Source organism: Schistocerca piceifrons, chromosome 3, assembly GCF_021461385.2.
Source record: "Schistocerca piceifrons isolate TAMUIC-IGC-003096 chromosome 3, iqSchPice1.1, whole genome shotgun sequence".
Taxonomy (NCBI): Eukaryota; Metazoa; Arthropoda; class Insecta; order Orthoptera; family Acrididae; genus Schistocerca; species Schistocerca piceifrons.
In genome coordinates, this window is record NC_060140.1 from 96,974,983 (window position 1) to 97,002,921 (window position 27,939).

At 42.6% G+C, this 27,939-nt stretch overlaps 1 protein-coding gene across 1 annotated transcript in view; it reads left to right on the top strand.

Moving 5' to 3' along the window:
• The window catches only part of LOC124788312 (rRNA N6-adenosine-methyltransferase ZCCHC4), a 73,856-nt gene that overhangs the window by 39,760 nt on the left and 6,157 nt on the right, over nt 1-27,939 (top strand). The window contains exons 6-8 of the mRNA XM_047255547.1: nt 3,147-3,257; nt 16,223-16,389; nt 21,854-22,036. Of these exons, the coding sequence (XP_047111503.1) occupies nt 3,147-3,257; nt 16,223-16,389; nt 21,854-22,036 (461 nt within the window). The remainder of the gene's footprint in view (nt 1-3,146; nt 3,258-16,222; nt 16,390-21,853; nt 22,037-27,939) is intronic.

A 27,939-nucleotide genomic window follows, 5' to 3' on the forward strand; every position in this document is an offset into this window, starting at 1 on the left:
GTTACACCACCTGTGTTTGTAACTTGTCATGACCATCACTCTCCATGCTCACCAGATTGGCTGGCTTACAAGAAAGAAAAGAAGATACGAGAGTATAAGTCCCTGGATTGTCTATTTACTCTAAGACTTGTCAAAAATATGACTAACTCCACCCTGTGTCAATGACTTCTACTTTTACCTCTGTTATGTCCTTTCCCCTCCTCCCTCTTCCTCATCCCACCCTCCTCCCTCATCCTCATCCCAATCCTGTCCCCCTCTCCTCTCCCCCTCCCCTGCTGTTCCCACACCCTCCCCTCCAGGTATCAAAGAAGTGCCTCCCTTCTGTGGCACCTGTTGGTGATGGGGCTCTCTTCCGGGACCCCTGCCTCCGGCGTCTATCAGGCTGGAGGCCTTTTACCACAACTCAGCCACAGGACTCAAAGTGGCCACGGGACTCACAGTCTGTTTGCCCCAAGGTTGCCTACTCTCTTTTGGTTCTGGATCTCACAGAAGCCTGCTCTCCTCCTGTATCCTGCCCTCCTCTGCCTGTGAAAGGGAAGAAGAAGAAGAAGAAGAAGAAGAAGAAGAAGAAGAAGAAATAAGAGTACCAGTTCAGGGCTACTCCAGTGCCTCCAGAGGTGTCATCTCTCCCTTGCAACTTGAGTTTGACATTTATAAATGTCATCCCGTCATCGTTGGTGACGGTTCGTGACCCGTGATGTGTGATTGGCTCCAGCCCCTTTGCTTCCCACTTAAATACCTGCTCTGTGATTATTCAATGGAACTGTAATGGATACTACTATCACCCCCCCCCCCCCCCCCCCCAGAGTTGCAATGCCTTATTGCCTTTTACTTGGCAGCTTGTGTCATCCTTCAGGAATCTCATTTTACTGATGCTCACTCACTGACCCTTTGTGGGTTCCATGCTTTGTCGGAACCAGGTCGGCCCTTTGAGGGCCTTTGGTGGTGTCTGCATGTTAGTCTGTATGCGTATTGTTGTTTATGGATTCCACTTCCTACCACATTGGAAGTCGTTGCTATTTGGGTCCACTTGGACTCTGCCATCACAGTTTGCAGTCTGTCTCCTTCCTGACACACCATTTACATATGCTGCCGTAACTGTCCTCCTTCAGCAATGTCCACCTCCCTTCCTCTTCCTTGGGGATTTCATTGTCCATCACCCTTTGTGGGGCAGTGCTTCTTCATCTAGTCGGTGGTTCCTCATTGACCAATTGCTTGTGCACCACGACTTGTGCCTTCTTAATGATGGTTCGCCAACTCATTTTAGTGCTGCACATGGCACTTCCTCTTCCATTGATCTTTCGCTCTCTTCCCCTCCCCTTCTGCTTCTCTTACACTGGTTGCCACTTGATGACCTCTGTGATAGTGTCCATTTCCCGTCAGAACACCATCTCTTGCCTGCCACGTGTGCGGTGTTTTCTGAGGAACTGATGGCCATCCGTTGGGCCCTCCATTTTTTTAAAGGTCCTCTCTTACCTGAGTTTTGTTATGTACGGGCTCAGTGAGTGGCCTTCAGGCTATCACTCGGTGTTTTTTTTCCTACTACGCCTTGGAATCTGACATCCAAGACCTTCTCACTGGTCTAGCTGATGTAGCTTGTTTGGTTGATTTCCTTTGGGTTCCTAGCCATGTAGACATACCGGCTAATGATCTTGGTGATCATCTGGTTGGGGGAGGGGGAGGGGGGAGGGAGGGTGAGTAGCTACCCTTCGTTCTCCTTGACCACTCCGGGGGTGGATTTGTGACTTTACATCAGATCCCTTTTTGCTCAATCATGGGCTGACTCTGGAGAGGCTACCCCTCTGTCTAATAAACTTCTTGCTGTCAACATGACTCCCAGCATGTGGTGTTCTTCCCTCTGCTGCTTCTGGAGGGTATCTACCATGCTCTGCCATCTTCATATTGGCCATACTATGTTGATCTATGCTTTTTTACTCCACAGTTGGCCCCACCCCTCCCCTCCTTTGTGGTTGCGGGGTTCCGCTCACTGTGAACCAAATTTTGCTGGATTGCTCCCGCCTTTTGGCCCTTTGCACTAAATGTGCCCTCCCCCCTTCCTTGTCGCAGGTATTAGGGAATGGCCCTGACATGGTTATGTCTGTCCTTGATTTCTTTGTGAAAGTGGGTTGTACTGTCAGGTATGCGTTCCTTGGTTAGTGTAGGTGTTGGTTATGAAGGCCTTGACATCGCCTCCACACTGACCAGGTTCTCCCCACCTTTCTCCTAACTTTTTGTCTGATCTGTTGTGATATTTTGTTTCCTTTTTTCTTGTGTCTTCTTCCCGTGGTGTTGTCCCCTTTGTATCATGATAATGGTATGATGTGGATGTTGGAACAGGTCAGTGACAGTGTTGGTGTCCCACCTTGCATGGTGTTTCTGGGGCACACTTGCTGTCCTCATTCGCACCCACCCTCTCTTGTTCTGTCCTCTTTCTGCTGTGCTGACATCCCTTTTCCTTCTTTGTTTGTGCATTACCCCTTTCCTTCACTGGACTGTGCTGTTTGTGTTGTTCCTCCCTTGATTTCTGACATCCTCGATCATGGGGCCAATGACCTCACTGTTTGGTCCCCTCCCCCAAATCAACTAATCATCCTATACAAAGTGCATCACCTAAATCTTTCACCGCAAACATTGCAGAAATGGAAAGTGCTATTGATGTGCGGATTTCACAGAATGGATTGATAGTCAGCGACTTGTATTGTTAGCCAACCAACATATTGTAATAATACTTAGAAAGTGTATTTTTTGTGCAAACAAACACTTTTTTTAAAAAATGGAACAAACCAAAAATAGGGTAAATTAGAAAGTAAGAGGTGTTTTTTCCATGATAGTGCTGGTTGTTTACAATTTCATATTTTGAAAAGTTGCCACACCAACACTTTTACAGTCGGACCCACATTACTGTTATCAGAGTGAAACAAATGAGGAAGAAAAGCACTTCTGACACTGCATCTGTGCTGTAACTCATAATTCATATACAAGTATTCCTCAAGCATTTTCTGTTTATTTACGTGTTGTAATTTGGTGCTGAATGCTTTTGTATTAATAAATTTCTGCCAAGAGATATTAAAATGAGCATTTCCCAAAATTTCTGTTTGATGTCTTTGAGACATTCGTCTTGTGTAGACTTAAATTTTGTTTTTCAGTTGTCTGGGTATGTCCATATTTCATGGAACCATACATACTTGATGCCTGTCCAAAGTTGCGCATGTTGGACTACAAAGTTTATTATGAGAACCATCCTCTGTTCTCTAAAGGTAATCTTAGGTACATAATTAGTTGCATATGTTATATGTACTACTGGCTATTAAAACAACAACACCAGAAAGAATTCCAAATAACAATATTTTACTAATTGTGCTTATAAAGTAAAGTAGGAAGGATTCATGACTGAATGTGTAGGTTATATATGATTTTACAGTCTTTAACATTTAGAACACAGAGCTGCTGTCTCTGACAGCAACAATGGCTATAGGACATCAGGACATTGGGTCAGAGTGAGCTTGTATGACATGTACAAGTACATCGTTCCATGCTGCTTCATCTCTGAGCTAGAGTTCATCAACCATAGTGTCTGTCAGATGGTGGTGAACCATGACCAAATATTTTCATTGGGTGAGAGATCTGTACACACTGGCCAAGGCAACGGTCAAACACCTTCTGTATCGAGCTAGGTCAGGACAGCACAAACAACATGCAGTCTTGCATTGTGCTATTGAAAGAGAACGTCACAGGGATCTCAAAAAATGGGGCTTATACATTTCAGAAATCTAACAGCTGCTGTTCAAATTACTGTCTATTTGTGTCAAAGGTGATAGTTTCATGTACCCAGTTGTACCAAATACTATCAAAGTGTTGGGTCCATATGACGATGGCTAATGCAATCTGACCACCTTTTTCTCGGAGCCTCCACAATGGAGCATCCAGTTTAATGCTGTATGCATAATGAAGACTTGCCTGAAAAAATGCCGCGGTGTCATTCTTGTGTCCACTGTAGTCATTGGCTGCATCACTGTCAGCATGCCTCTCTGCTACTGCTCAAGGGAAACAGTGACAGTGGTCACCATGCTGAAAGTTCATGCTGCTTCACATGTCATTGCGCCATTAAACACAGAGTGATAAAAGTCAGTTGCTATAGGCCATGATACTGCTACTGTCGAATTCCGACACGTGTAAATAGACATTTCTCCTTCTTACACAAGACATGATATGATCTTCTTGGAAACAGCCAACATTCAGATATGATTTCTGGCTGAGAATCTCACGCTTTTTGAATACAGAATGTTTGAGAGGCCCTCAAATGAAAACTGAAAACCCACCACAGTGGGACCATGGTATAGTTCCATTCAAAAGCAGTAACAACACATGTTATGTTTTTTAGTCAGATGAACCATTCCTGTTTCATAGAATGTGGTTGTGCCACTCACAAATCCACAAAGCACCCACTCTGGCACTTCCTCATCCATCTGAAACCAACGTCCACGCTCATCTGTCTTAAGGTTTGCCAAATATGTGAAAATTACATCCGGCTGTACGGAGGATGTTCCAGTGTCCCAAACAAATCACTTTGTCACATTTGCAGTGAGGGGTTGGGTGTTGTTGTGTAAGTAGATGATTCCATCCGACAGCCCAAGGGCTAACAGCAAAGCCAACAGTGGAAGTGTCCCACATCTTCCCAGCCAAAGAAATCCACAGCTGTTCACACAAATTCCAGTAAGGCCATGTTGACTTCCTTCTTTGACTCCAGAGGGTCTCTGCTCATGGAGTTCCTCGAGCATGGAACCACAATCAGCGTGCAGCACTATGAAGATGCCTTGAACAAACTGCGATGTGGCATGAAGTAAAAACACCCAGGAATGTTGTCAAATGGAACTGTCTTGTTGCTTGATAGTGCCCACCCTCACACTGCTAATTGGCTACTCTTGAGCTTTTTGGTTGGGAAATGCTGCAACAGCCCCCATACAGCCGGGATCTTTCACTGTGTAATATTCACGTCTTAAGCGACCTCAAGAAAGATGTGTGAATGTCGGTTTCAGTCAGACAAGGAAGTGCAAGAGTGGGTGTGATTGTGGATCCATCAGCAGCTAACCACATTCTGTGAAACAGAAGTTCATCATCTTGTCTCCCAGAGGGATAAATGTCTTAACCTGTGTGGTGATTCATTTAAAATCAAATCATTTTATGTCCCATTGTGGCAAGCATTTGGTTATCATTTGCTTGTTCCTTATAGATAGTGTTACTACCACCCACTTTGTGCAGTTGTGCTAAAATGCTAATCATTTGTGTGTCCAAGCATGCTAATTTGACATTTGCTCCGTGCTTCCTTCATGATGTTGCAATTTTAATTGATAACATTGCATTATATGTGGTAACTGTTCTTTTTATAAGTCTGAAGCAGTTGAGCAGTTGTGAATATTGTATGTGTCATACCTTTCTTTACGAAGTACTTAATCAATGCTCGAATATCAATTTCCCCCCCCCCCCCCTCCCCCATCTTTGCAAATCACTGCATGGGAACAACAGAGCCATGTCACTGCCACAACTCTCTTTCAAGAGCACTGACGTCGCATGTGTTTACAGGCAACAGTCCAATGAATATCATGTGAACAACTCGTTGCACTAGCAACTTGTGGTGATTTTGAGAACTTTTCAAACCACCCTCAGACATTGGAGCAAATGGAAGTGAACACAAGCAAATGAGTATTCACAGACAATTCGATAGTGATCCGTACCATTTGCTTCTATCTGTGAACAAGCAATTACATCAGAGGGAATGGAAGACAACACAAGATATGAACAGTTGAACTCATAATACATTGTTTTTTTGGTGCTAATAGGCAGCATTATAACACTGTATAGTTGGAGCCAGAGTTCAGAACTTTGATAGTCACACAGGATTACTTTGTATGGCAAGTGTACTGTTTTTGATAAAGTCATCAAAATGTCGTTGGAAAAGAAAAATTAGTTGTCTCAATTTGTACTTAAACACAAAATACTTGGAGGTAACACCCTTAACACTGAATTGCAGCTCCAGCTTTCCTTAGCAATATTTCAAAACTTTGCGCATATTTCAGTTTACGCTTTGTGCTAGCTTCTCATTACATTTGAACAGGAAATTTAAAAGCAGTTCACTAATTACTGATGACCAACATAACCTGAAAAAAGGGTAGCGTTAACACACTCGTTATTGGCAGCTGTGGATATTTATGGTACTGTAGAGATTGTTTTCTGTTTCAGTATCTGCTAAATCACAGATAGTGTCTTATGTATGCAGTGTCGTATGCAATGCACATCAAGAATAAAATATGATTAATCAAATGGAAACATACACAGATGTTTCACAAAGGCTACTTCATAAAATCTGCTTCATAGTTTATTAGAGGGTAGATAGTATTACCCCAAGTAAATTATTTTTGCTTTTCTTCAGATTTCTCTGAACATGGACAGCGACACATTGGTAATGTAATTATAGCTCCCACGAATGTAAGTGATAAGAGTAATCAGGACTTTTTGTATATTTTTAATTTTAATCAGCCTAATAGACACATTTTTGCACTTGTTTACTTTCAAGGAAATTTGTGGTCCTTGTTCTTTTTAACAAAAAGGAATACAGAGTTTGTGTTAATTCAGTCCATTTCCCAGTGTTGTAAGCATCTAATGAATTTATTGACTTTCTCACCCCCCCCCCCCCCCCACCCCCTCCCCAGTATGACCACTGAGTGCTTCTGCAGTATTCTATCAATCATCTCTGGTTCCCAGAAGCACATAAATGTATATTTTTCTATCAGCAACATTGAACTCTCTTCGAACCACTCCATCGCTCTTGCAAGTCATATCAGCAACAGGAAGTAGACAGGTTAGCAGATGAAATAATCCTGTACTACTGGCACCGAAGTGGAGTGAATGCATGCTTCCTTCGAAAGTTCCCTAAAACGACGAAACCACCAGAACATAAGTAAACACTAGTGAATGAAAGCAAACACGGCCAGATGCAGTTCACTTGCACATTAGAGAGAATTCTTGTTTGATGATTCTTGTTTGCTTGTATCTGCTCTGGTGTAAAACAGATTTTAGGGTAGAAGTCCGCAGTGAGACCAACACGTGCTCCCATTGCATGCCACGTGTTGGTCTCACAGCGGACTTCTAGACTGAGCCACACACAATTGATTTCATCAAAGTGTACGGGCCTGAAGATGGCATTGACGCAACATCGAAACTACTAGCGAAGTAAATATAAAATGTTAAGTACAGTTGGAGGAATTTCATTTTTAATAAAAATTATACCAGCTGTGTCCCAACTTCATCCTGTTTAAATACGGATGTATGAAGATGCTAAATAATAATTGTGAAGCCCATCAGTTGTGTACGTAGCAGCAATGCCGCGAGTCCTCAGTTATAATTGCAAACTCGTGTACTCACCCTACTTCCTGTGCCATTGTAGTCCACTCGTGTGCAACAACAGACTCAAGTAGTGAGTGTTCAGTTAAAAGGGTAGAAGTGGAGACTGTCGAGACAAGTGTCCAAGCAAACAGAGCCTGCTTTTTCAGAGATGTAATAGAAGCCTCCAGTGGGCCAAGTATAAATGCCTTGTTTGTGACCTCTAATATGAAGTCCTCAGAAGGACAGATGAAAATTAGATGGGGGCCAAGATGGGACTGTTTGGAGGATGACTGATGACAGTGAATCCAAGACATTGGACTGTTGCAGATGTTGCAGCACTCATGTGTGATTTGGCATTGTCATGCTGAAGGAGATGGTGCTCCATGTGTGGACAAACTCTTCAAATTTGAAACAGAATTATAGCACATTATTTTCCGTGTACCAACATAGTTCTGTTACACATGACTGTTGTAATGCCGACCGGAACGGTCGCGGGGTAGTAGTGACGGAAACGCGGCGGGACCCGCAGAGTGGCCCGTGAACAACAACACAACAGGAGAGGATGTACACGGCCAATGGAGGACGTTACGACACAACAAGAACAGACAACAGAGTAATGAACCAAACAAGACAACCACGTCCACTGGAATAAAAATACGAAAGTCAATACGCTGTCTGAGGCGATATGTCCTGAGATGCACGTGATGTTAGACTGCTGGCTGAGCACGAGGCAGGTGCTTAAGTAAGAAATCGGGGCACCGCTATTGGCCGCTGGGACCATGTGTTCCACGGTGGCGTCCTCACACTAAAAGCGGACCAGGAGGCGTGCGCCGCCACATCTTACGGCGCGATGGTGCGGAGACCTCTATGGGTCTTCGACGTCCATGGCATCTGGCGCGGATTTAAATTCCGCGGCGCGCGGTACCAGGATGACCATGTTACACGCTATAATTCGGAGCTTTGTAGTGGCAGAGGGCTGCAAATACATAGACATGAAGAATAAAGGTGTAGAATATTAGCAACACTTGTTTTATTTAAAATGCTTTAAGAGTTTTCACATAAAAAATTCAGAGGCATTACTTTTCAGTACACTCTTGTATCAGCTTGTTTTTAAGCATGTTTTAAGCATGCATCAACCACAATGAGAACCATGTTGGGTGTGCTTCACAATAAGAAACATCCCATGTGAGGGCAACTTAAGCAAAGACTTTACCGATAGTGGCCTTGCTTTAAGTGTGCTGTTAAACTATAGGAAAGTGAAGTATAAGTTATTGTATGTAGCAGTGTACTCAATCAAAAATCTTCCTTTTGAGGAAAAAGTGTTAGAGAAGTGTTAATTGAAACATATACACTCCTGGAAATTGAAATAAGAACACCGTGAATTCATTGTCCCAGGAAGGGGAAACTTTATTGACACATTCCTGGGGTCAGATACATCACATGATCACACTGACAGACCCACAGGCACATAGACACAGGCAACAGAGCATGCACAATGTCGGCACTAGTACAGTGTATATCCATCTTTCGCAGCAATGCAGGCTGCTATTCTCCCATGGAGACGATCGTAGAGATGCTGGATGTAGTCCTGTGGAACGGCTTGCCATGCCATTTCCACCTGGCGCCTCAGTTGGACCAGCGTTCGTGCTGGACGTGCAGACCGCGTGAGACGACGCTTCATCCAGTCCCAAACATGCTCAATGGGGGACAGATCCGGAGATCTTGCTGGCCAGGGTAGTTGACTTACACCTTCTAGAGCACGTTGGGTGGCACGGGATACATGCGGACGTGCATTGTCCTGTTGGAACAGCAAGTTCCCTTGCCGGTCTAGGAATGGTAGAACGATGGGTTCGATGACGGTTTGGATGTACCGTGCACTATTCAGTGTCCCCTCGACGATCACCAGTGGTGTACGGCCAGTGTAGGAGATCGCTCCCCACACCATGATGCCGGGTGTTGGCCCTGTGTGCCTCGGTCGTATGCAGTCCTGATTGTGGCGCTCACCTGCACGGCGCCAAACACGCATACGACCATCATTGGCACCAAGGCAGAAGCGACTCTCATCGCTGAAGACGACACGTCTCCATTCGTCCCTCCATTCATGCCTGTCGCGACACCACTGGAGGCAGGCTGCACGATGAAAGGGCGTTAGCGGAAGACAGCCTAACGGTGTGCGGGACCGTAGCCCAGCTTCATGGAGACGGTTGCGAATGGTCCTCGCCGATACCCCAGCAGCAACAGTGTCCCTAATTTGCTGGGAAGTGGCGGTGCGGTCCCCTACGGCACTGCGTAGGATCCTACGGTCTTGGCGTGCATCCGTGCGTCGCTGCGGTCCGGTCCCAGGTCGACGGGCACGTGCACCTTCCGCCGACCACTGGCGACAACATCGATGTACTGTGGAGACCTCACGCCCCACGTGTTGAGCAATTCGGCGGTACGTCCACCCGGCCTCCCGCATGCCCACTATACGCCCTCGCTCAAAGTCCGTCAACTGCACATACGGTTCACGTCCACGCTGTCGTGGCATGCTACCAGTGTTAAATACTGCAATGGAGCTCCGTATGCCACGGCAAACTGGCTGACACTGACGGCGGCGGTGCACAAATGCTGCGCAGCTAGCGCCATTCGACGGCCAACACCGCGGTTCCTGGTGTGTCCACTGTGACGTGCGTGTGATCATTGCTTGTGCAGCCCTCTCGCAGTGTCCGGAGCAAGTATGGTGGGTCTGACACACCGGTGTCAATGTGTTCTTTTTTCCATTTCCAGGAGTGTATATATATTTAACAGCTTACTTTGTATCTAACCATAAAATAAATTTAATGGTGGAAAATCCAGAATGGAATGTAACAGTATGGTGAAAAGGGTAGTTGTTACTTACCATACGTCGGAGATGCTGAGTCACAGAGAGGCACATCAAAAAGGCTGTCGGAAAGTTAGCTTTTGGCCAGTGAGGTCTTTGTCGAAAAAAGACAACCCCCCCTGCCCCCCCCCCCCCCTCACACACACACATATACACATACACGCGCACAACACACACACACGACCACAGTCTGTGGCAGCTGGAGCCAGACTGTGAGCAGCAACACATTATGGGAGAGGGAAATGGGTGGGGATAAGCAGGAGACTGGGGCAGAGAGGGGGAGGGATAGCCAGGTAGGGGTGGAGGACAGTAAAGTGCTGCTGGGAGTGTGTAGGGATAAGGTAGAGAGTAGGGCAGCTAGGTGCAATCGGGAGGTTAGATGGAGGGCAGGAGGGGGGGGGGGGGGGGGGAGGGGTTAGTGGAAAAGGAGATAAGTAAAAAGACTGTGTGTGTCAATGGAATAGAGGACTTTGTAGTGCTGGAATGGGAACAGGGAAGAGGCTTGACAGGTAAGGACAATGGCCAACAGAGGTTGAGTCTAGGAGTGATACGGGAATGTAGGATATATTGCAGGAAGAGATCCCACCTGGCAATTCAGAAAAGCTGGTGTTGGCGGGAAGGATTCAGATGGCACAGGCTGTGAAGCAGTCATTGAAATGAAGAATGTCGTGTCAGGGCAGTGTGCTCAGCAACAGGATGGTCCAGCTGTTTCTTGGTCACAGTTTGTCAGTGGCAATTTATTTGGACAGACAGCTTGTTGATTGCCATGCCCACTTAGAATGCAGCACAGTAGTTGCAGCTTAGCTTGTAGATCACATGACTGGTTTCATAGGTAGCCCTGCCTTTGATGGGCTAGGTGATGTTTGTGACTGGACGGGAGTAGGTGGTGGTGGGAGGATGTATGGGACAGGTCTTGCATCTACGGCTATTACAAGGTTATAAGCCATGAGGCAAGGGGTCAGAGCAGGGGGTGTGTAGGGATGGAAAAGGATATTGTGTAGATTTGGTGTGCAGCGGAATACCACTGTGGGAGGGGTGGGAAAGATCGTGGGTAGTACATTTCTCATTTCAGGGCACTACAAAAGGTAGCTGAAACACTGACGGAGAATGTTATTCAGTTGCTCCGGTCCTGTGTGGTACTGAGTCACAAAGTGAATGCTCCTCTGTGGCCAGATGGTGGAACTTTGGGAAGTATTGGGTGACTGAAAAGATAAGACACAGGAGATCTGTTTTTGTTCAAGATTGGGAGGGTAGTTACAAACTGTAAAAGCCTGAGTTAGACCCTTGGTATATTTTGAGAGGGAGTGCTCGTCACCGCATATGCAATGGTTGCTGGTGGGTAGGCTTTATGGAAGGGACTCCATTGTATGAAATGGGTGACAGCTGTAGAAGTGGAGGGGGTGTTCCTGGTGGTTGGTAGGTTTGATGGACAGAGGTACTGATGTAGTCTTATTTGAGGTGGAGGTCAACATTGACAAAGTGCGCTTGATGGGAGGAGTAGGACCCGCTGAAGTAAATAGGAGAGAAAGTGTTGAGGTTCTGGAGGAATGTGGGTAGGGTGTCCTCACCCTTGATCCAGATCACAAAGATGTCATCCAACTTACTTCCTACATAAAATATACCAACCATTTTTTTATTGACTCTACACATTTCCTGTTCCTTTATCACACAGTGTCCTGCTCATCACTATCGATGACACCTCCCCCTTACACTAACATCTGTAATACCCATGGCCTTGTTGTTGTGTGGTCTTCAGTCCTGAGACTGGTTTGATGCAGCTCTCCATGCTACTCTATCCTGTGCAAGCTTCTTCATCTCCCAGTACCTACTGCAACCTACATCCTTCTGAATCTGCTTAGTGTATTGATCTCTTGGTCTCCCTCTACGATTTTTACCCTCCACGCTGCCCTCCAATGCTAAATTTGTGATCCCTTGATGCCTCAAAACATGTCCTACCAACCGATCCCTTCTTCTAGTCAAGTTGTGCCACAGACTTCGCTTCTCCCCAATCCTATTCAATACCTCCTCATTAGTTACGTGATCTACCCACCTTATCTTCAGCATTCTTCTGTAGCACCACATTTCGAAAGCTTCTATTCTCTTCTTGTCCAAACTGGTTATCGTCAATGTTTCACTTCCATACATGGCTACACTCCATACAAATACTTTCAGAAACGACTTCCTGACACTTAAATCTATACTCGATGTTAACAAATTTCTCTTCTTCAGAAACGATTTCCTTGCCATTGCCAGTCTACATTTTATATCCTCTCTACTTCGACCATCATCAGTTATTTTACTCCCTAAATAGCAAACTCCTTTACTACTTTAAGTGTCTCATTTCCTAATCTAATCCCCTCAGCATCACCCGGTTTAATTTGACCACATTCCATTATCCTCGTTTTGCTTTTGTTGATGTTCATCTTATATCCTCCTTTCAAGACACTGTCCATTCCGTTCAACTGCTCTTCCAAGTCCTTTGCTGTCTCTGACAGAATTACAATGTCATTGGCGAACCTCAAAGTTTTTACTTCTTCTCCATTAATTTTAATACCTACTCCGAATTTTTCTTTTGTTTCGTTCACTGCTTGTTCAATATACAGATTGAATAACATCGGGGAGAGGCTACAACCCTGTCTCACTCCTTTCCCAACCACTGCTTCCCTTTCATGCCCCTCGACTCTTATAACTGCCATCTGGTTTCTGTACAAATTGTAAATAGCCTTTCGCTCCCTGTATTTTACCCCTGCCACCTTCAGAATTTGAAAGAGAGTATTCCAGTTAACGTTGTCAAAAGCTTTCTCTAAGTCTACAAATGCTAGAAATGTAGGTTTGCCTTTTCTTAATCTTTCTTCTAAGATAAGTCGTAAGGTTAGTATTGCGTCACGTGTTCCAACATTTCTACGGAATCCAAACTGATCTTCCCCAAGGTCCGCTTCTACCAGTTTTTCCATTCATCTGTAAAGAATTCGTGTTAGTATTTTGCAGCTGTGACTTATTAAACTGTTAGTTCGGTAATTTTCACATCTGTCAACACCTGCTTTCTTTGGGATTGGAATGATTATATTCTTCTTGAAGTCTGTGGGTATTTCGCCTGTCTCATACATCTTGCTCACCAGATGGTAGAGTTTTGTCATGTCTGGCTCTCCCAAGGCCATCAGTAGTTCTAATGGAATGTTGTCTACTCCTGGGGCCTTGTTTCGACTCAGGTCTTTCAGTGCTCTGTCAAACTCTTCACGTAGTATCTTATCTCCCATTTCATCTTCATCTACATCCTCTTCCATTTCCATAATATTGTCCTCAATTACATCGCCCTTGTATAAACCTTCATATACTCCTTCCACCTTTCTGCCTTCCCTTCTTTGCTTAGAACTGGGTTGTCATGGCCTTACTGCTATTGAACATTCTCAATATCCATTGGATTCCAAACCAACCTCTACCTTCTTAATCGCCATTACCAATTATATCCTCACCCACAATTACCTCTCCTTTGAAGGCATTACCTACAAATAAATCCAGGATACAGCTATAGGCACCCACGTGGCACTATCTTGTACCAACCTATGTATGGGCCATCTGGAGCAGTCATTCCTAAACACCCAGAATCCCAAACACCTCACCTTTATATGACAATGTCTTCATGATTTGAATTAAATGCAAAGACATGCTATCCACTTTCCTCCATTACCTCAGCACTTTCTCTCCCATTTGCTTCAGCTGATCCTACTCAGACCATCAAGCCACTTTCCTTGATTTTGACCTCTACCTCAAAGATGGCTATATCAGTAATTCTGGCACATGAAATATAACAACCACCAGCAATACCTCCACTTTAACAGCTGCCACCCATTCTGTACCAAGAAGTCGTTTCCATACAGCCTAGTCAACCAAGCACTTGTCTTCTTTCCAGTCCCCCAATATCTCCCTAGTCCCACCGTCCGGCCACAGAGGGCCATTCACCTTGTGACTCAGTACCACTGAGGACTGAGCAACTGAATTACATTCTCCACCAGAGTTTCGACTACCTCTCGTCGTGCCCTGAAATGAGAAATGTACTACCCACTGTCCTTTCCACCCCTCCCGCGGTGGTATTCCACTACCCATGGAACCTACACAATTTCCTTGTCCATCCCTATACAGCCCCTGTTCCCAACCCCTTGCCTCATGGCTCGGATCACTGTAACAGACCTAGATGCCAGACCTGCCCCATACAGTATCCCACCACCACCACCACCACCACCACCACCTACTCTCCTTCTGGTCACAAACATCACCTATCCCATCAAAGGCAGGGCTACCTGTGAAACCAGTCATGTGATCTACAAGCTAAGCTACAACTACTGTGCTGAATTCTAAGTGGGCATGGCAATCAACAATCTGGCTGTCCAAACAAATTGCCACTGACAAACTGTGACCAAGAAACAACTGGACCACCGTGTTGCTGAGCTCGCCATCTGACACGACATTCCTCATTTTGATGATTGCTTCACAGCCTGTGCCATCTGGATCCTTCCCACCACCACCACCTTTCTAAATTGTCAGGTGGGACCTCTTCCTGCAATATATCTCAGTTCCCATAATCCTGCTGGCCTCAACCTCTGTTGGCCATTGTCCTTACCCATCTAGCCCTTTCCCTGTTCCCATTCCAGCACTACACAGCCCTCTATTCCACCAACACACCCAGTCTTTATACTTCTCTCCTTTTCCGCAACCCCCCCCCCCCCCCCCCCCCTCTGCCCCCTCCCTCGCCCTTTGCCTAACCTCCCGATTGCACCAAGCTGCCCTACCCTCCACTTTGTCCCCTGCACACTCCCAGCAGCTCTTTACTGTCCCCCACCCCTACCTGGCTATCCCTCCCCCTCCCTGTCCCAGCCTCCTCCTTACCCCCACCTGTTCGTCTCTCCCATAATGTGCTGTTGCTCGCAGTCAGGCTCCAGCTGCCACAGACTGTGGTCGTGTATGTGAGGTGCATTTGCGTGTGTGTGCGTGTGCGGTGTCTATTTTTGACAAAGGCTTTGTTGGCTGAAAACTATCTTTCTGACAGTGTTTTGTTGTGCTTTTCTGCGACTCAATATCTCTGCTATGTGGTGAGTAACAACTATCATGTATTTCATCTTGGACAACATTGATCAAATGTAGCAATAAGTACAACTGCTTTTTGTAAATTAACTTAAATGATGGATTTTTTAAGTCATTGAAAGTTTATTGTAACCAGATGATGTGAAGTTCCCAATACTGTGCTGGATCATTATGAAACCTTGGTTACCGGACATAGATTCAATAATGCATTTTTTCAACAAATGCATTATTTATTTCCTTTCAATTACAGTATTTTACTTTTCCTGCAGATCTCATTATCTTGCTGCTAGTAAGACTGACTATGGACTTGAATCGACTAAGATATGTACCGAAGGTGACATAATAGACAAAGATAAATAATTCAAAGATATAAAATGAATATGATTAAGCTGTTGGATTTTACTCAGTCGATTTACTTGCGAATTTTAATGTAATTATTTCAGGTCTTCAGATTTATGTAAATGATTTTATAAAATAAAATAATTTTTTAACTTAACATTTTACAGTATGATGATAAACAATTGTTTCATAGCTGACTTGAATGTCACAATCAAGGTGAAGTGTCGGTCATTATTTACTCAAACATTACTTCAAAAAAAGACTCTAAGATAATTAGTGTGAACCCCATGTCTTGAAGATGACAAAATGAATCAACAAGTACAGAGTTGTAACAGTAAGTGAAGAGCGCGACACCCAATGAAACGGAGTCCAGTTTCTGTAAAACTGTTACGGGTGGCACTTACTGTTTTTTGGAATTGTGTGTGTGTGTGTGTGTGTGTGTGTGTGTGTGTGTGTGTGTGTGTGTGTGTGTTTCATTTCACTGTTACCATAAAGTCTTTGTGTTAATTAATTTAAATGTGTTTAGTTATGATATTTGGTTCACTTCTCATGACAAAATTTTAGGTTCTAAAATTATGAAGAAGGGATCACCTGTACGGATTTTCACTGACATCCCACTAGAGAAATGTGAATTACCAGCAGAAGAAGGATACCGGTTCTGCCCCGTATGTAGACAGTGGTCTAGTCAGGAGAACAAGCACTGCACTTATTGCAACAAGTGTACTTCAAAGGTAATGTGTGCAGTAATAGGATTAGAAATTATTCATATGTTAAAAATGAAAGGGGTATCAGAGTTTAATGTCTTATATGTGAAGTTTGTACTTAATACGCATTTAGGACACATCATACAGAAAATGTTACCATAGAAATATTCTATTCATTATGTGCCTCATTAGGTGCCACTCTCTGTCTGCTTTCTAATTTACAGCCCTTGTGCACCTGTTCTTCACTTGATAAATCTCAGTGAAAAAAATACTGTTTAGCATATAGGAGAAAAACCTATCTTTGTGGCTTTTCCTTCCTTTGAAATAACTACTGAAGTTTCGTAATTTAATGGGACTGTGTGTATCGTCCCTGTTAGTGTAGAATTTATGTTCATGCTCAGCATTTAATTATGTTAAAAGAGAATCTCCTGTTTGTCATTTTGAGCACAATGATTTTTACATTTGTTTCAAAAGGAACTTGACCCCTCAAATCAAGGTCATTGGCAGTTCATTTCTGATTTTTTTTTATGTGTAGTGGTGTCGCAAAGTTCATCTGATATTCCGTACGCTTACGTTGTGTTTGTTGGGCAAGAGTACAGAATAGTATTGAGTGACTTCTGGAAGTCGAGGAACACAGCATCGACCTGAGCATCAGTATTTGCTGCCGTCTGTGCTTCATGGATGAACAGAGCAAGTTGGATTTCACGTGATTGCTGTTTGCAGAACCCATTTCAATTCATATGGAGGAAATTTTCAGCAGTCAGTCAGGTCATAGTACATGAGCATAAACCATGTTCCAAAATTCTGTGACAGACGGACTTCAGCAATATCGTTGTATGCCCTTGTTTGCCACCCTTTCATCAAAACGAGAATGACCCCTGGATTTTCCATTAATTTGGAATGCTTCATTCTTCTGGTGATGTATGGCAGGCTATTGCTAGAATAGGAGTGAGTTCCTTCACATTGTGTATCTAGAATTTTGTAGGTATCCAGTCAGGTGCAGTCTCCTTTCCTTTGTTGCTGTAATTTAGTTGATTTTCTATTATACAGTTGCTTATTTCGATGTTTATCATTTTATTTTTTTTGTATGACAATTGAAAGAAGGTACCACAGTACAGTCTTCCTCAGTGGGATAGTTTTAGAGAAAGAGGGTTTAGTACTGTGACCTTCTCTCTGTCATCCTCTGTTTCTTTACAGTTGATCAGTGGCTTTAATCTGTTTATGGATTTAACCAAGCAACAGAATTTCTTAGAATTTTCCTTAAACCGGTAGATAGAATATTACTTTTGAATTTGTTGAGTGCTTCATGCATGGCTGTCCTTACACTAATTTCAACTTAACTTAGATTTTGCCAGCACCCCCCTCCCCCCCCCCCCCCCAATCTCACCTCCTCTACCCCATGAAGCTTTGGCTATGCTTAAACCTGCAATGAAGCTCTCTTTGGTTTTGAAGCTTTCGCGCACACCACAACTTTGTTTATGATGTGTTGTGCAGTAATCTTGAAATTGTCCATTTATAATCATCATTGTCAATCTCAGAGATGTGTTTTATATTGGCTGCTCTACTCAAGTAATCAGAAATCTCTCTCTCTCTCCTCTGGGGTGTGTGTGTGTGTGTGTGTGTGTGTGTGTGTGTGTGTGTGTGTGTGTGTGTGTGTGTGTGTGTAACCGCAAGAAATTATTCTCATGTAATGAGGGACACGATCACAGTAGTATATATGAATTGATGATTTTTGTAGTTGTTCAGTTAACAACCTATAACAGATCACAGTGCCATATGTACTAACATGGTGGCTAAATGTGTAGTACATTGCCTAGCTTTCAGAATTAATAGTCCTTTCTTCTGAGAATCTGTAGGCGCTGCCCTTCATTTTTTACCTTCCCCAACCTACTCCTCTCTCTTCCCCCAAAAAAGAAGTTGTTAGTTTTGAAAGCTAGGAAATGTATGAATTTTTCTTTTTATGTGTGCAAATCAACAGTACTACATGCTTTTGCTCCTTAAGGTAAGTATTCGTCAGCAATTGTATCTTATAATTTATCATCTGAATTTTCCTGTGGTGCATACGTATTAACACAAATTTATGAAAGTAAGCAAAATTGTCTCATACTTTTCAAAATTGTTTGAAAGCTACATTATCCAGATGATATTGTAAGGCCCAGAGCTGTATATGGAATCACATTTGAGCCTCAGTATTCCACACACTGTTCTTATACACACAGAACGTCAAAATCAACTTCAAAGAGAGATTATATAGTGAGGTGACAAGTCATGAGATACCTCCTAATATCATGTTGGACCTCCTTTTTCATGCTGTATTGCAGCAACTTGATGTGGCATGGACTCTGCAAGTCATTCGAAGTCCCTTGCAGAAATATTGACTGCTGTCCATAATTGCGAAAATGTTGCCGGTGCAGGATTTCGTGCACAAGCTGACCTCTTGATTAAGTCCCATAAATGTTCAATCAGGTCCGTGTTGATCTGGGTGGCCAAATCATTCACTTGGATTGTTCAGAATGTTCTTCAAACCAATCATGAACAACTGTGGTCTGGTGACATGTTTGGGAACATGTACCGTATTTACTCGAATCCAAGCCGCACTTTTTTTCCGGTTTTTGTAATCCAAAAAACCGCCTGCGGCTTAGAATCGAGTTCAAAGTAAGCGGAAGTTCTGAAAAATGTTGGTAGGTGCCGCCACAACTAACTTCTGTCGTCAAATATATGTAGCGCTACGCAGGCATGCTTCGCAGGCACAAAGACAAAAACTGGCACCAAAACCTCTGCGTCAGTAAATAAAAAAAAAAAGAGGTGGAAGACGAGCTTTTTTTTTCTCCGTCCCGAGTTTCGACCACTGCATTTTCATACATTACTCCGTATTGTTCCTCTTCAAACGCAGCAGCATTTCAATGTTCTACGAGAATCCAACTGGCAAGACTGTTTGGGATATTTGTCAATATGGCCAACTCTGCTTTCTGAATTTTTTCCTAACTGTGAGAAGAAATGGTTGCTAATAGGAACTTTTATGAATTGTGAATCACATGCAGTATTCTCTTCACCATAAGAATAATACGAATATAAACATTTTGCCATGTATTCTTTCGTGTTTGCTGCTATCTCATTTAAATCCTGTCCGCCTAATAAATTACGAAACTAGAGTGAGACAACAGCAGATGCGGAAGAATATACATACCATGTCATGTTTATATTCGTATTATTCTTATGCCTAATAGTGATACAGTCAGAAATGAAGCACGGCAATTGACTAGATTTTTAAACCTAAGATGACTCTAATTTCTGTGCATAATGTAATGTATTAAAGAGGCGTCTGCAAAGATTTTCAAACGGAAAATTTTTTCGCTACATTCTCGTTCAGAACATCTTCTATCATACGCAGTCTATTATTTGGTTCTTGTTGATCATTATCAAAGAAAGCATCAGTGTAAGTAGCAACGAATAGCAGTCTCTTGCCATTGTTTCGCTAATGAGACGATTCCTCTCTCTGTTTTTTTTTTAATTGTAAGCGGCGGTAGCGTGCACAAAAGCAAGCCATGCCACGAGCGGCGACAGGCCGTAAACCTTCATTTTCAGAATGCGACAAACAATGCATGACACAGTACAGTAATGCATTTTCAGCTTTGAGTGACGGAAACACTTATAACAAAGAGAACTGCACTTGTCAGATCAAAGAAAAATAAACAATCAATTCAAACCAGACGAAGCACGTGAAAAAGGAAGGGTACCCGTATAAATACGGACAGAGCACCTGACGCATAACAACGGCTACCTGGTAAAGCTTAACTGCTAAGCTTACGACTCGAACCAAACTACTACAGCTGTATCATCATTCATTCAACCTAAATTGTGTCTCATATTACAATGGACCAACTTTGTTTCGATTTGGAAGTGCGGCCTAAAACTTTTCTCTCCCCTTGAATTTCGAGTCTCAGATTTCAGGTGCGGCTTAGATTTGGGAAAATTTGTTTTCCTTGATTTCGAGTCTCATTTTTCAGGTGCGGCTTAGATTTGAGTGCGGCTTAAATTCGAGTAAATACGGTAGTCTATGAATGGCTGCAAATTGTTCCAAAGTACCCAGACATCCAGAGGACACAGTCCATTCCATGTATACACAGCACACACCAATTGACAGTTTGTGTCCATGACTTTGTGGGGTCTGCACTACATTAGAGTCCTACCATCAGCTCTTACCAGCTGAACTCGGGACACATCAGACCAGACCACAGTTCTACAGTCATCTAGGGCAACCAATATGGTAAAGACCCCAGGAGAGGTGCTGCAGGTGATCTGCTGTTAGCAAAGGCACTTGCGTTAGCCATCTGCTGCCATTAGGCCATTAACGCCAAATTTCACCATACTCTCCCAAAGGATGTGTTCGTTGAACATTCCACATTGGTTTCTGCTGTTGTTTCACACAGTGTTGCTTGTCTGTTAGGATTGATAACTCTACACAAATTCCACTGGTTTTTTTCATGAAGTGAAGGTTGTCAGCCACTGCATTGTCAGTGGTGAGAGGTAATGCCTTACATGTGGTATTCTTGGTATACACTTGACACTGTATATCTTGGAATATTGAGTTTGCTAAAGATTTCTGAAATGGAATGTCCCTTCCGTCTAGTTTGAATTTCCATTCTGCATTCAAAGTCTGTTAATTCTCATTGTGTGGTCATTATCACATCAGAATCCTTTACATGTGAGTCACCTGAGTACAAATGACAGCTCTGCTAATGCAGTGCCCTTCTATACCTTGTGTATGTGACACTATCCCCGTTTGTATATGTGCATATTGTTTTTCCATGACTTTTGTCAGCTCAGTGTGTACAACCAGTTGTCAGTGTATAACATATATGCTCTCTCTTTCTTCTCCAAATACCTTAAAAAACAGTATGTTATGAGAATACTGGAAAACACAAAAAAATACAGTCGGCACCAAGAATTGTTGAAGTATGTAGGAACCCATGCTAATTGTTATTTTTTGTTGTTCACTATAAAGTTCATTTAACCTAAAATGATGTTATATAGATTTTGCAACAGCTTGGACACTGCCTCAGTTAGCATTGGCTTTCTGTCTCAACTAAATTTTGCATTAGATCAAAATCAGCAACTTTTTCAATTTCTGAGAAACTATTGTTAGATAAAAATCAGCAACTTTTTCAATTTCTGAGAAACTATTGTGTTGTAGGCCTCAAGACTTTTGACCTTGATGTTTTAAAAAATGGGAAACTAGTGATCTAAACCTATTGAAAGGAGTTACTTTATATGGCTCCCTGACTAGTGTGTCAAAGCTCAATGGAATTAGTGGATTGCGGTATGTGGCCTGTCATTGTGACACATATTGAAGTATTTCTCTGAGTCTTTTACTATGAAATGGCAGTGAATGCTATTGAAGGAATTCTTTATGTTGGTACATACTAGACCTGAACTGACTGAATTATTTTTACTATCACATTATCACACATTTTTTATTGTTCTGTTACAGAATGGGACAACTTATGAGCATTGCTTTAAGTGCAACAGATGTGTGAAACCTTCTTGGAAGCACTGTGACACATGTGGACGCTGTTGCCTAACTAATCACAAATGTGGAACTTTTGTTCCTTCTGGTGTTTGTTTCCACTGTGGTGGTGAAGGACACAGGAAAGGCAACTGTCCACAGAAAGAGGTATGCATTGGGTTTAAATTGAATTCATGAGGATAATACATAACAGAAAAACTTTTTTACAGAATTAAGAAGCTCTTGTTATGTCAGTTTTTTTTATTTGTTGTTACTATGCCTTGTGTCTATCTGCTCAGTAACAATAGAATTTTGTACTACTTGCTTAATTGTAATTTTTATTTTCTAATATTCCTGTTACGAATGTTAGAATGTTCTACACTCATTGACACTGTGGTTAAGGCAGACTTCCCCCTGACTCCATCTCATGGTTTCTGTAAATCACTTAAGGTAAATGCTAGAACAGTTCCATATTAAACACCATGCTGTGACAGTCTTAATGAGTCTAATCTTATAATCTTGTGCTCTGTCACTACTTCTGTCATTGTTAAGAGCACATTAATCCCTGATCTTCTTTCTTTGTTCATACAGTCACAGACATCTGCTTTGTTAGCTCTGGATGATTTATGATCACTTGGTAATGACTAGGATCTGGAAAAATGTAGCTCTATCTTTGATTAAATTCATATTTATTTTTACCAAACTTTGCATATTTTGTCAGAATTCACATCTAACCTTTTTGCTTGCAAATTTAAAAAGATGTCAAGCGACATAAATGAAGAGAAAGCCTTAGTGCTGTGTGTTCAGGCCCGACATCTAGCAGAATTTGATGTGAACACAGTTCAAAATTCCCACCATCAAAAATTGCCACAGTAAAAGTGGTGAACTTTTGCTAACAAACATGTGCAACCACCTACTATTTTTTGTTATACATTGCGACAACAGCACTCAAAGCAGTGGATAAGCTATGGTCCTGAATACAATATTCATTGAATGTAAACACTATATGAATCTTCATCCTTATATTTATTTATTTATCTGTTTATTTATTTATGTATTTATTTATTCATGTAATTATTTATTTTTGAGGTTGGAACATACTTGTACTGCCTTTCAGTTGATAAGAGCTGTCTTAATCGGTGGTACTATATTGCATTATGTGGTGTGTAACTTACACAGATCATTCACCTGCTCACAACTGGCATGGCACCAGAGCATTGAGTGCACTGATATGCTATTGAATTCATGCATTTTTTGTTTTGCAAACACATTCTGACACACACTATCTTTTCAAATTGGAATTTGCCAGATGATGTGTAATACCAGTAACCAAAAACTGGTTTCAGTATTTATGTAAAGAAAATAAAGCTATTTCAGACAATCTCTGATAAAATAGTTCATCTTTGATACAGTTCGCTGTTTCACGGTGTGTTAGGTAATTTCGCGTTTTCGTATTTTGTGACAGAAATCAAATCTGTATTTGCATTAATCGCAAAACTCAAACATTTTCTGATGCTGGTAATGACATTGCTCTACAGCATCACATTTTTGACCTTGCGTACTCTTGTTTTTATGATTTAATGCAAAGTGCTGTAACAAAAAATAATAAAAACTGTTATATTCCAAGTCATTTGTTGATCTAGATAAGGCTTATTGTATTGCTGTAAGATTTTTTCTCCTGTTTTCTTTTTTCTTTTTGAATGTTCGGTCTATAATTATTATATGCCTTTGTATTGCTAGGCATAGAAACTGCTGAACTCTGTGAGTAATGCATATTCAGCAAAGTAATTGGAAAACAAAAGGTTGGTGAAAGCAGTGTTCGAAATATGACATGTTGTTAGTCTGTCATTAGTTGTCAGCATCCATTTGTGATAGCACCATTTTGTACTCTGGAAAACCAAAACCATACATGATAAGGTGGTCCGAGAACCGTAACAGATTTGCATATTATTGAGCAGAAGCAGTTTGCAAATATTTTGTATTATTAGAACATGTAATTCTGACATTTTGACACTGTGTTAACACTTGAATTTGCTGTGCAGTCACAATTTGAATGTGCTGAGTATCTGCAAGTCATATGCTGAACCAAATCTGTATTGGTCCTGTTATATATGTTGCGGATAATGAGCATTGCTAGTTTCCTGATGGGCTATAGATGTCAGTGGCACATCCTAACAAATTCCTCTGCTTTCAGTATTCATTATTCTGTTTTCAGTGTTAATTACATTTCAGACACCATCAGTTGTAATTTGAATGAGTCTAGCCCTCAGGGGATCAGGATTCATTTACCAGGTACAGGCTTTGTGACAACAGTTTTCTGAGCTGGGGACTGGTAAGTGCTGCCAGTCCATTGTCACTGTGGGCCCGAGATGGAACCTTCAATATTTCCTCTTTTTTTCTCTCAGTGGAATGGGTAGGCAGGTCATAGGTATAAACACCCAATATAACAAGAGGGCTCATGTAGCCAATCTTCCTAATTTAGGAATTATTTAGGGTGCTGCCATTTATAGAAACAGAATGCTTGCTGCTCTGTCAAACTGTAAAAGGGCAGTTTTAAGAAAGTTTCACCTTTCTGTATCCAGAAAGATTTAGAGGGAATCTATGGCACTTTAAAATGTGTCAAGTGCTTGTGAAATGGGACACTGTTGAAAGATACGTATAGTTGTGAATTTTAAAATTTTCCCGGCGAATTGACTGTTCAAACAAATTTCGGGCTTGCAGCCGGTCGTTCGGATAGTCTGTGATGGCTCACCTGAAGATGACTGGCAGGTGCCCAGTTGAAATATCGTGTGAAGTATTGAACGACGACCGGCTGCAAGCCCGAAATTTGTTTGAACAGATACGTATAGTTGTCATCAAGTAAAGAGCCTCCACAAAGCTCAATGCCTCGGGGAGTATGCGACCGAAACTGAACTGTGCAACACCATCAACTACAGCAAAGGTGTTGTGCCATGCAGAGATCTGGTCAATATTCCCAAAGATTGAACTGAAAGCTGATTGACCAAAGAAGGCATTGTTGACATGCAAAACATCATGGAAAAGGGTGGATGGCAGTCTGATGAAATCAAACTCTTCTATACTTAACAGTTAACACCATGAAACTTCCAGTGTGTGTCAAAGCAGGTTTACTTCTTCTAAGCATGTGACATGACCCAGTGCAGTGGTTTAAGTGTGTATGCTTTGGACACACTACTGTTAAGTTGTAAGGGAGAAGCCACTTCTGGCAAATGTGGTAAGGCTACCCATGAAGGAGTTGGTTGTTCATCTCCTCTGAAGTGTGTCAGCTGCTCTGGAGATCATCCTGTCTGGAGTAGAGCCTGCAGTGTCTTTCTTGAAGAAAGGAAGATCCAGGAGATAAAAATGACAAGGGCATCCTACATGGTGAAACCAAAAATATCTAAAAGACTATGCAACTACTCACATTTGCTGCCTCTTTTGCTCCCATTCTCAAACAGCCAGTCCCAAAAACTCATACCAGTATTCAAAAGGACGTTCCTAGTGTCTGTAGTAGTATCTGTGTTTCTCAAAGCACTTGCACTGCTGCAGCTATTTCGAAGCCTACATCCCCCCCCCTCCCCCCCGAACATCAGAAAAGGCTATGGTTGCCATTGTTGCAGAGCTCCCTGCCCCCTCCAAAAGTTCAGTTCACTGTCCAGCATTGCCACTACCATAGCTGTGGTTGTGGTGGCTGCAATGCCTACCTAGGGCAAAGGCAAAGAATCAGCCACTGATGGAGATGGAAAGTAAGCAGTCTGATGAGGTTGATGTCACTCTGTGATCTCTCTCATAATTCGTCTTCAGAGCTGATGGACCTTTGTGTCAGCCTACGGCAGTCATCTCGCCCCATGACTGAGCCTCCACCCATTATGGGCTTTCCTTCCTGGCAGGAAGACAAGATGAATGTGCAACCTCCACGACAAATGGCTTCCATACTGCAGTGGAACATCAATGGATTCATACCACAGGGGAAGGAACTGAAACTACTATCATAGAAATGTCCCCTGGGCTTGTATTTGTGGGAAACACATTTTAAAACATCTGATGCCTCTGTACTAGGGGGCTGTACCCTTCATTGCAAGGATGACCTGTCTGTGGAACAGGCCAATGTCAATATCACATACCTCTCCTCTGCTCTCTCCTTAGTTACTGACCAACATGCCATAGCTGTTGCAGTTCATGTGGGTCAGATCATCACTATCTGCTCACTGTACCTACCTCCACAGGATGCGATAGACACCGAGGCTCTCACAGACATAGAACAACTCTCCTATCCATTTCTCCTAGTAAATGATTTCAGTGTGTGTAATGTATTATAGGGCTCAAATTGTACTTGCTATGGGGGTTGAGTGTTGGAGAACATCATATTGTCTCAGGAGCTGTGCATCCTCAACACAGATGGACCCACTCATTTCTCACCTGCTACTGGGTCATCTTCAGCCATCAATCTCTCTTTCTGCAGACCCTGCTCAGTATGAAGCAACTGATATTCTTCATTCCAGTGACCACCTCCCAATGTGGATCATCAATATACTAAATGAAGCATTACTTAACAGAAGCCACTGAAATGGATTGTCAGCAAGGCTAACTGGACAGTGTTCAGACTGCTGGTTGTGTTCAGACATCGCGACAGCATACAGGAATGGGTGGATTACATCACAACATTGATCCATCTTGCTGCTGACTTATCTATCCCAAAGTCCTCAGGTTACCTTAAGAGACAGTCTGTACCTTAGTGGACCTATGATTGCTGCTCAGCAACCTGGGACAGGCATTCAGCTCTTCGACAGTTTAAATATCGCCCAACAACAGATAATCTCACAGCGTTTTGAGTCACAAAAGCCGAGGCTCGAGGTGTAATTAAGGAGAGTAAGAGAAAGTCACGGCAAGTTTTCCTGGCTTCCATAAACCATTCCACTTGTTCCACGAAAGTATGGAAAGCCATCAGGAGGGTTTCTAGCAAACACAATCATTTCCCAATAGCAGCAGTGCTGAAACAGGTGCATTTCCAAATAATGCACCAAGACATCGCTCAGACATTTAGAACAACTGCTGCCAAAGCCAGCCAGGATCCGTCCTTCCCTGTCTACCTTGCAGCTGTAGAGAGGGGGCAGGATGGACTTCAGATCCAACAATTCTGATTTTTGCAGCTGCCCTTTCTCCTTGTGGGAGTTGAATTCAGCACTGACTGAGACTTGTGATTCTGCACCTGGTCACGACCAAATCTGGTACTGCATGCTTTGACATTTGCCAACAGCATCAAAGGAAATCCTCCTTAAATATTTTAATTTGATATGGCAGACAGGTCACTTTCCCAACTCATGGAGAGAGGCAATTTTGATACTTGTCCTCAAACCGGGAAAGGACTGCACATGTCCCAGTAGTTACCATATTGTCACCTTAACGATTTTATAGGAAAGGCCCTGGGGTTAGTGATTAACAGTCATTTGGTCTGGTTGTTAGAGATCATGCAATGACTTAGCCACGCTCAGTGTGGATTCCTGAGATTTCACTCCTGTGTTGACAACCTGACCCTGCTAGAGGTAGCTGTTCAGCAGGCTTTTCTATGTAAACACCACTGTTTCAGTATATTCTTTGAAATCTGGACAGCATTCAATACTACTTGGAGACATAATATTCTCATACAACTCCATCAATGGGGCTTTTGTGGCCACCTCCCAATCTTTATACGGTGTTTCCTGTCTAAGCAGTTTTTAAAGTGTTGAGCTGGTGACACACAGGTGGATCGTTTTGAGGAGGAGAATGGTGTTCCTAAGGGCAGTGTTCTTAGCATTACCCTCTTTGCCATAGCCATAAACAGTATCATGTCTGCAGTAAAGATTCCTGTAAAACGCTCCTTATTTGTGGATGATTTTGCAAATTTCTCCTCCAATGTTACAACAGCAATCTGTCAGTTGCAACTTACAATGCACAGTTTAAGAGAGTGGGCTGCAAAGACAAGTTTTCAGTTTCCTGCAGATAAATGTATGTGTGTTCATTTTAATCATTCTTGTCATATTTTTAATTTACTTGACTTGCAAGTGAGTTACCCCATTCTACATTTTTAAAATTTG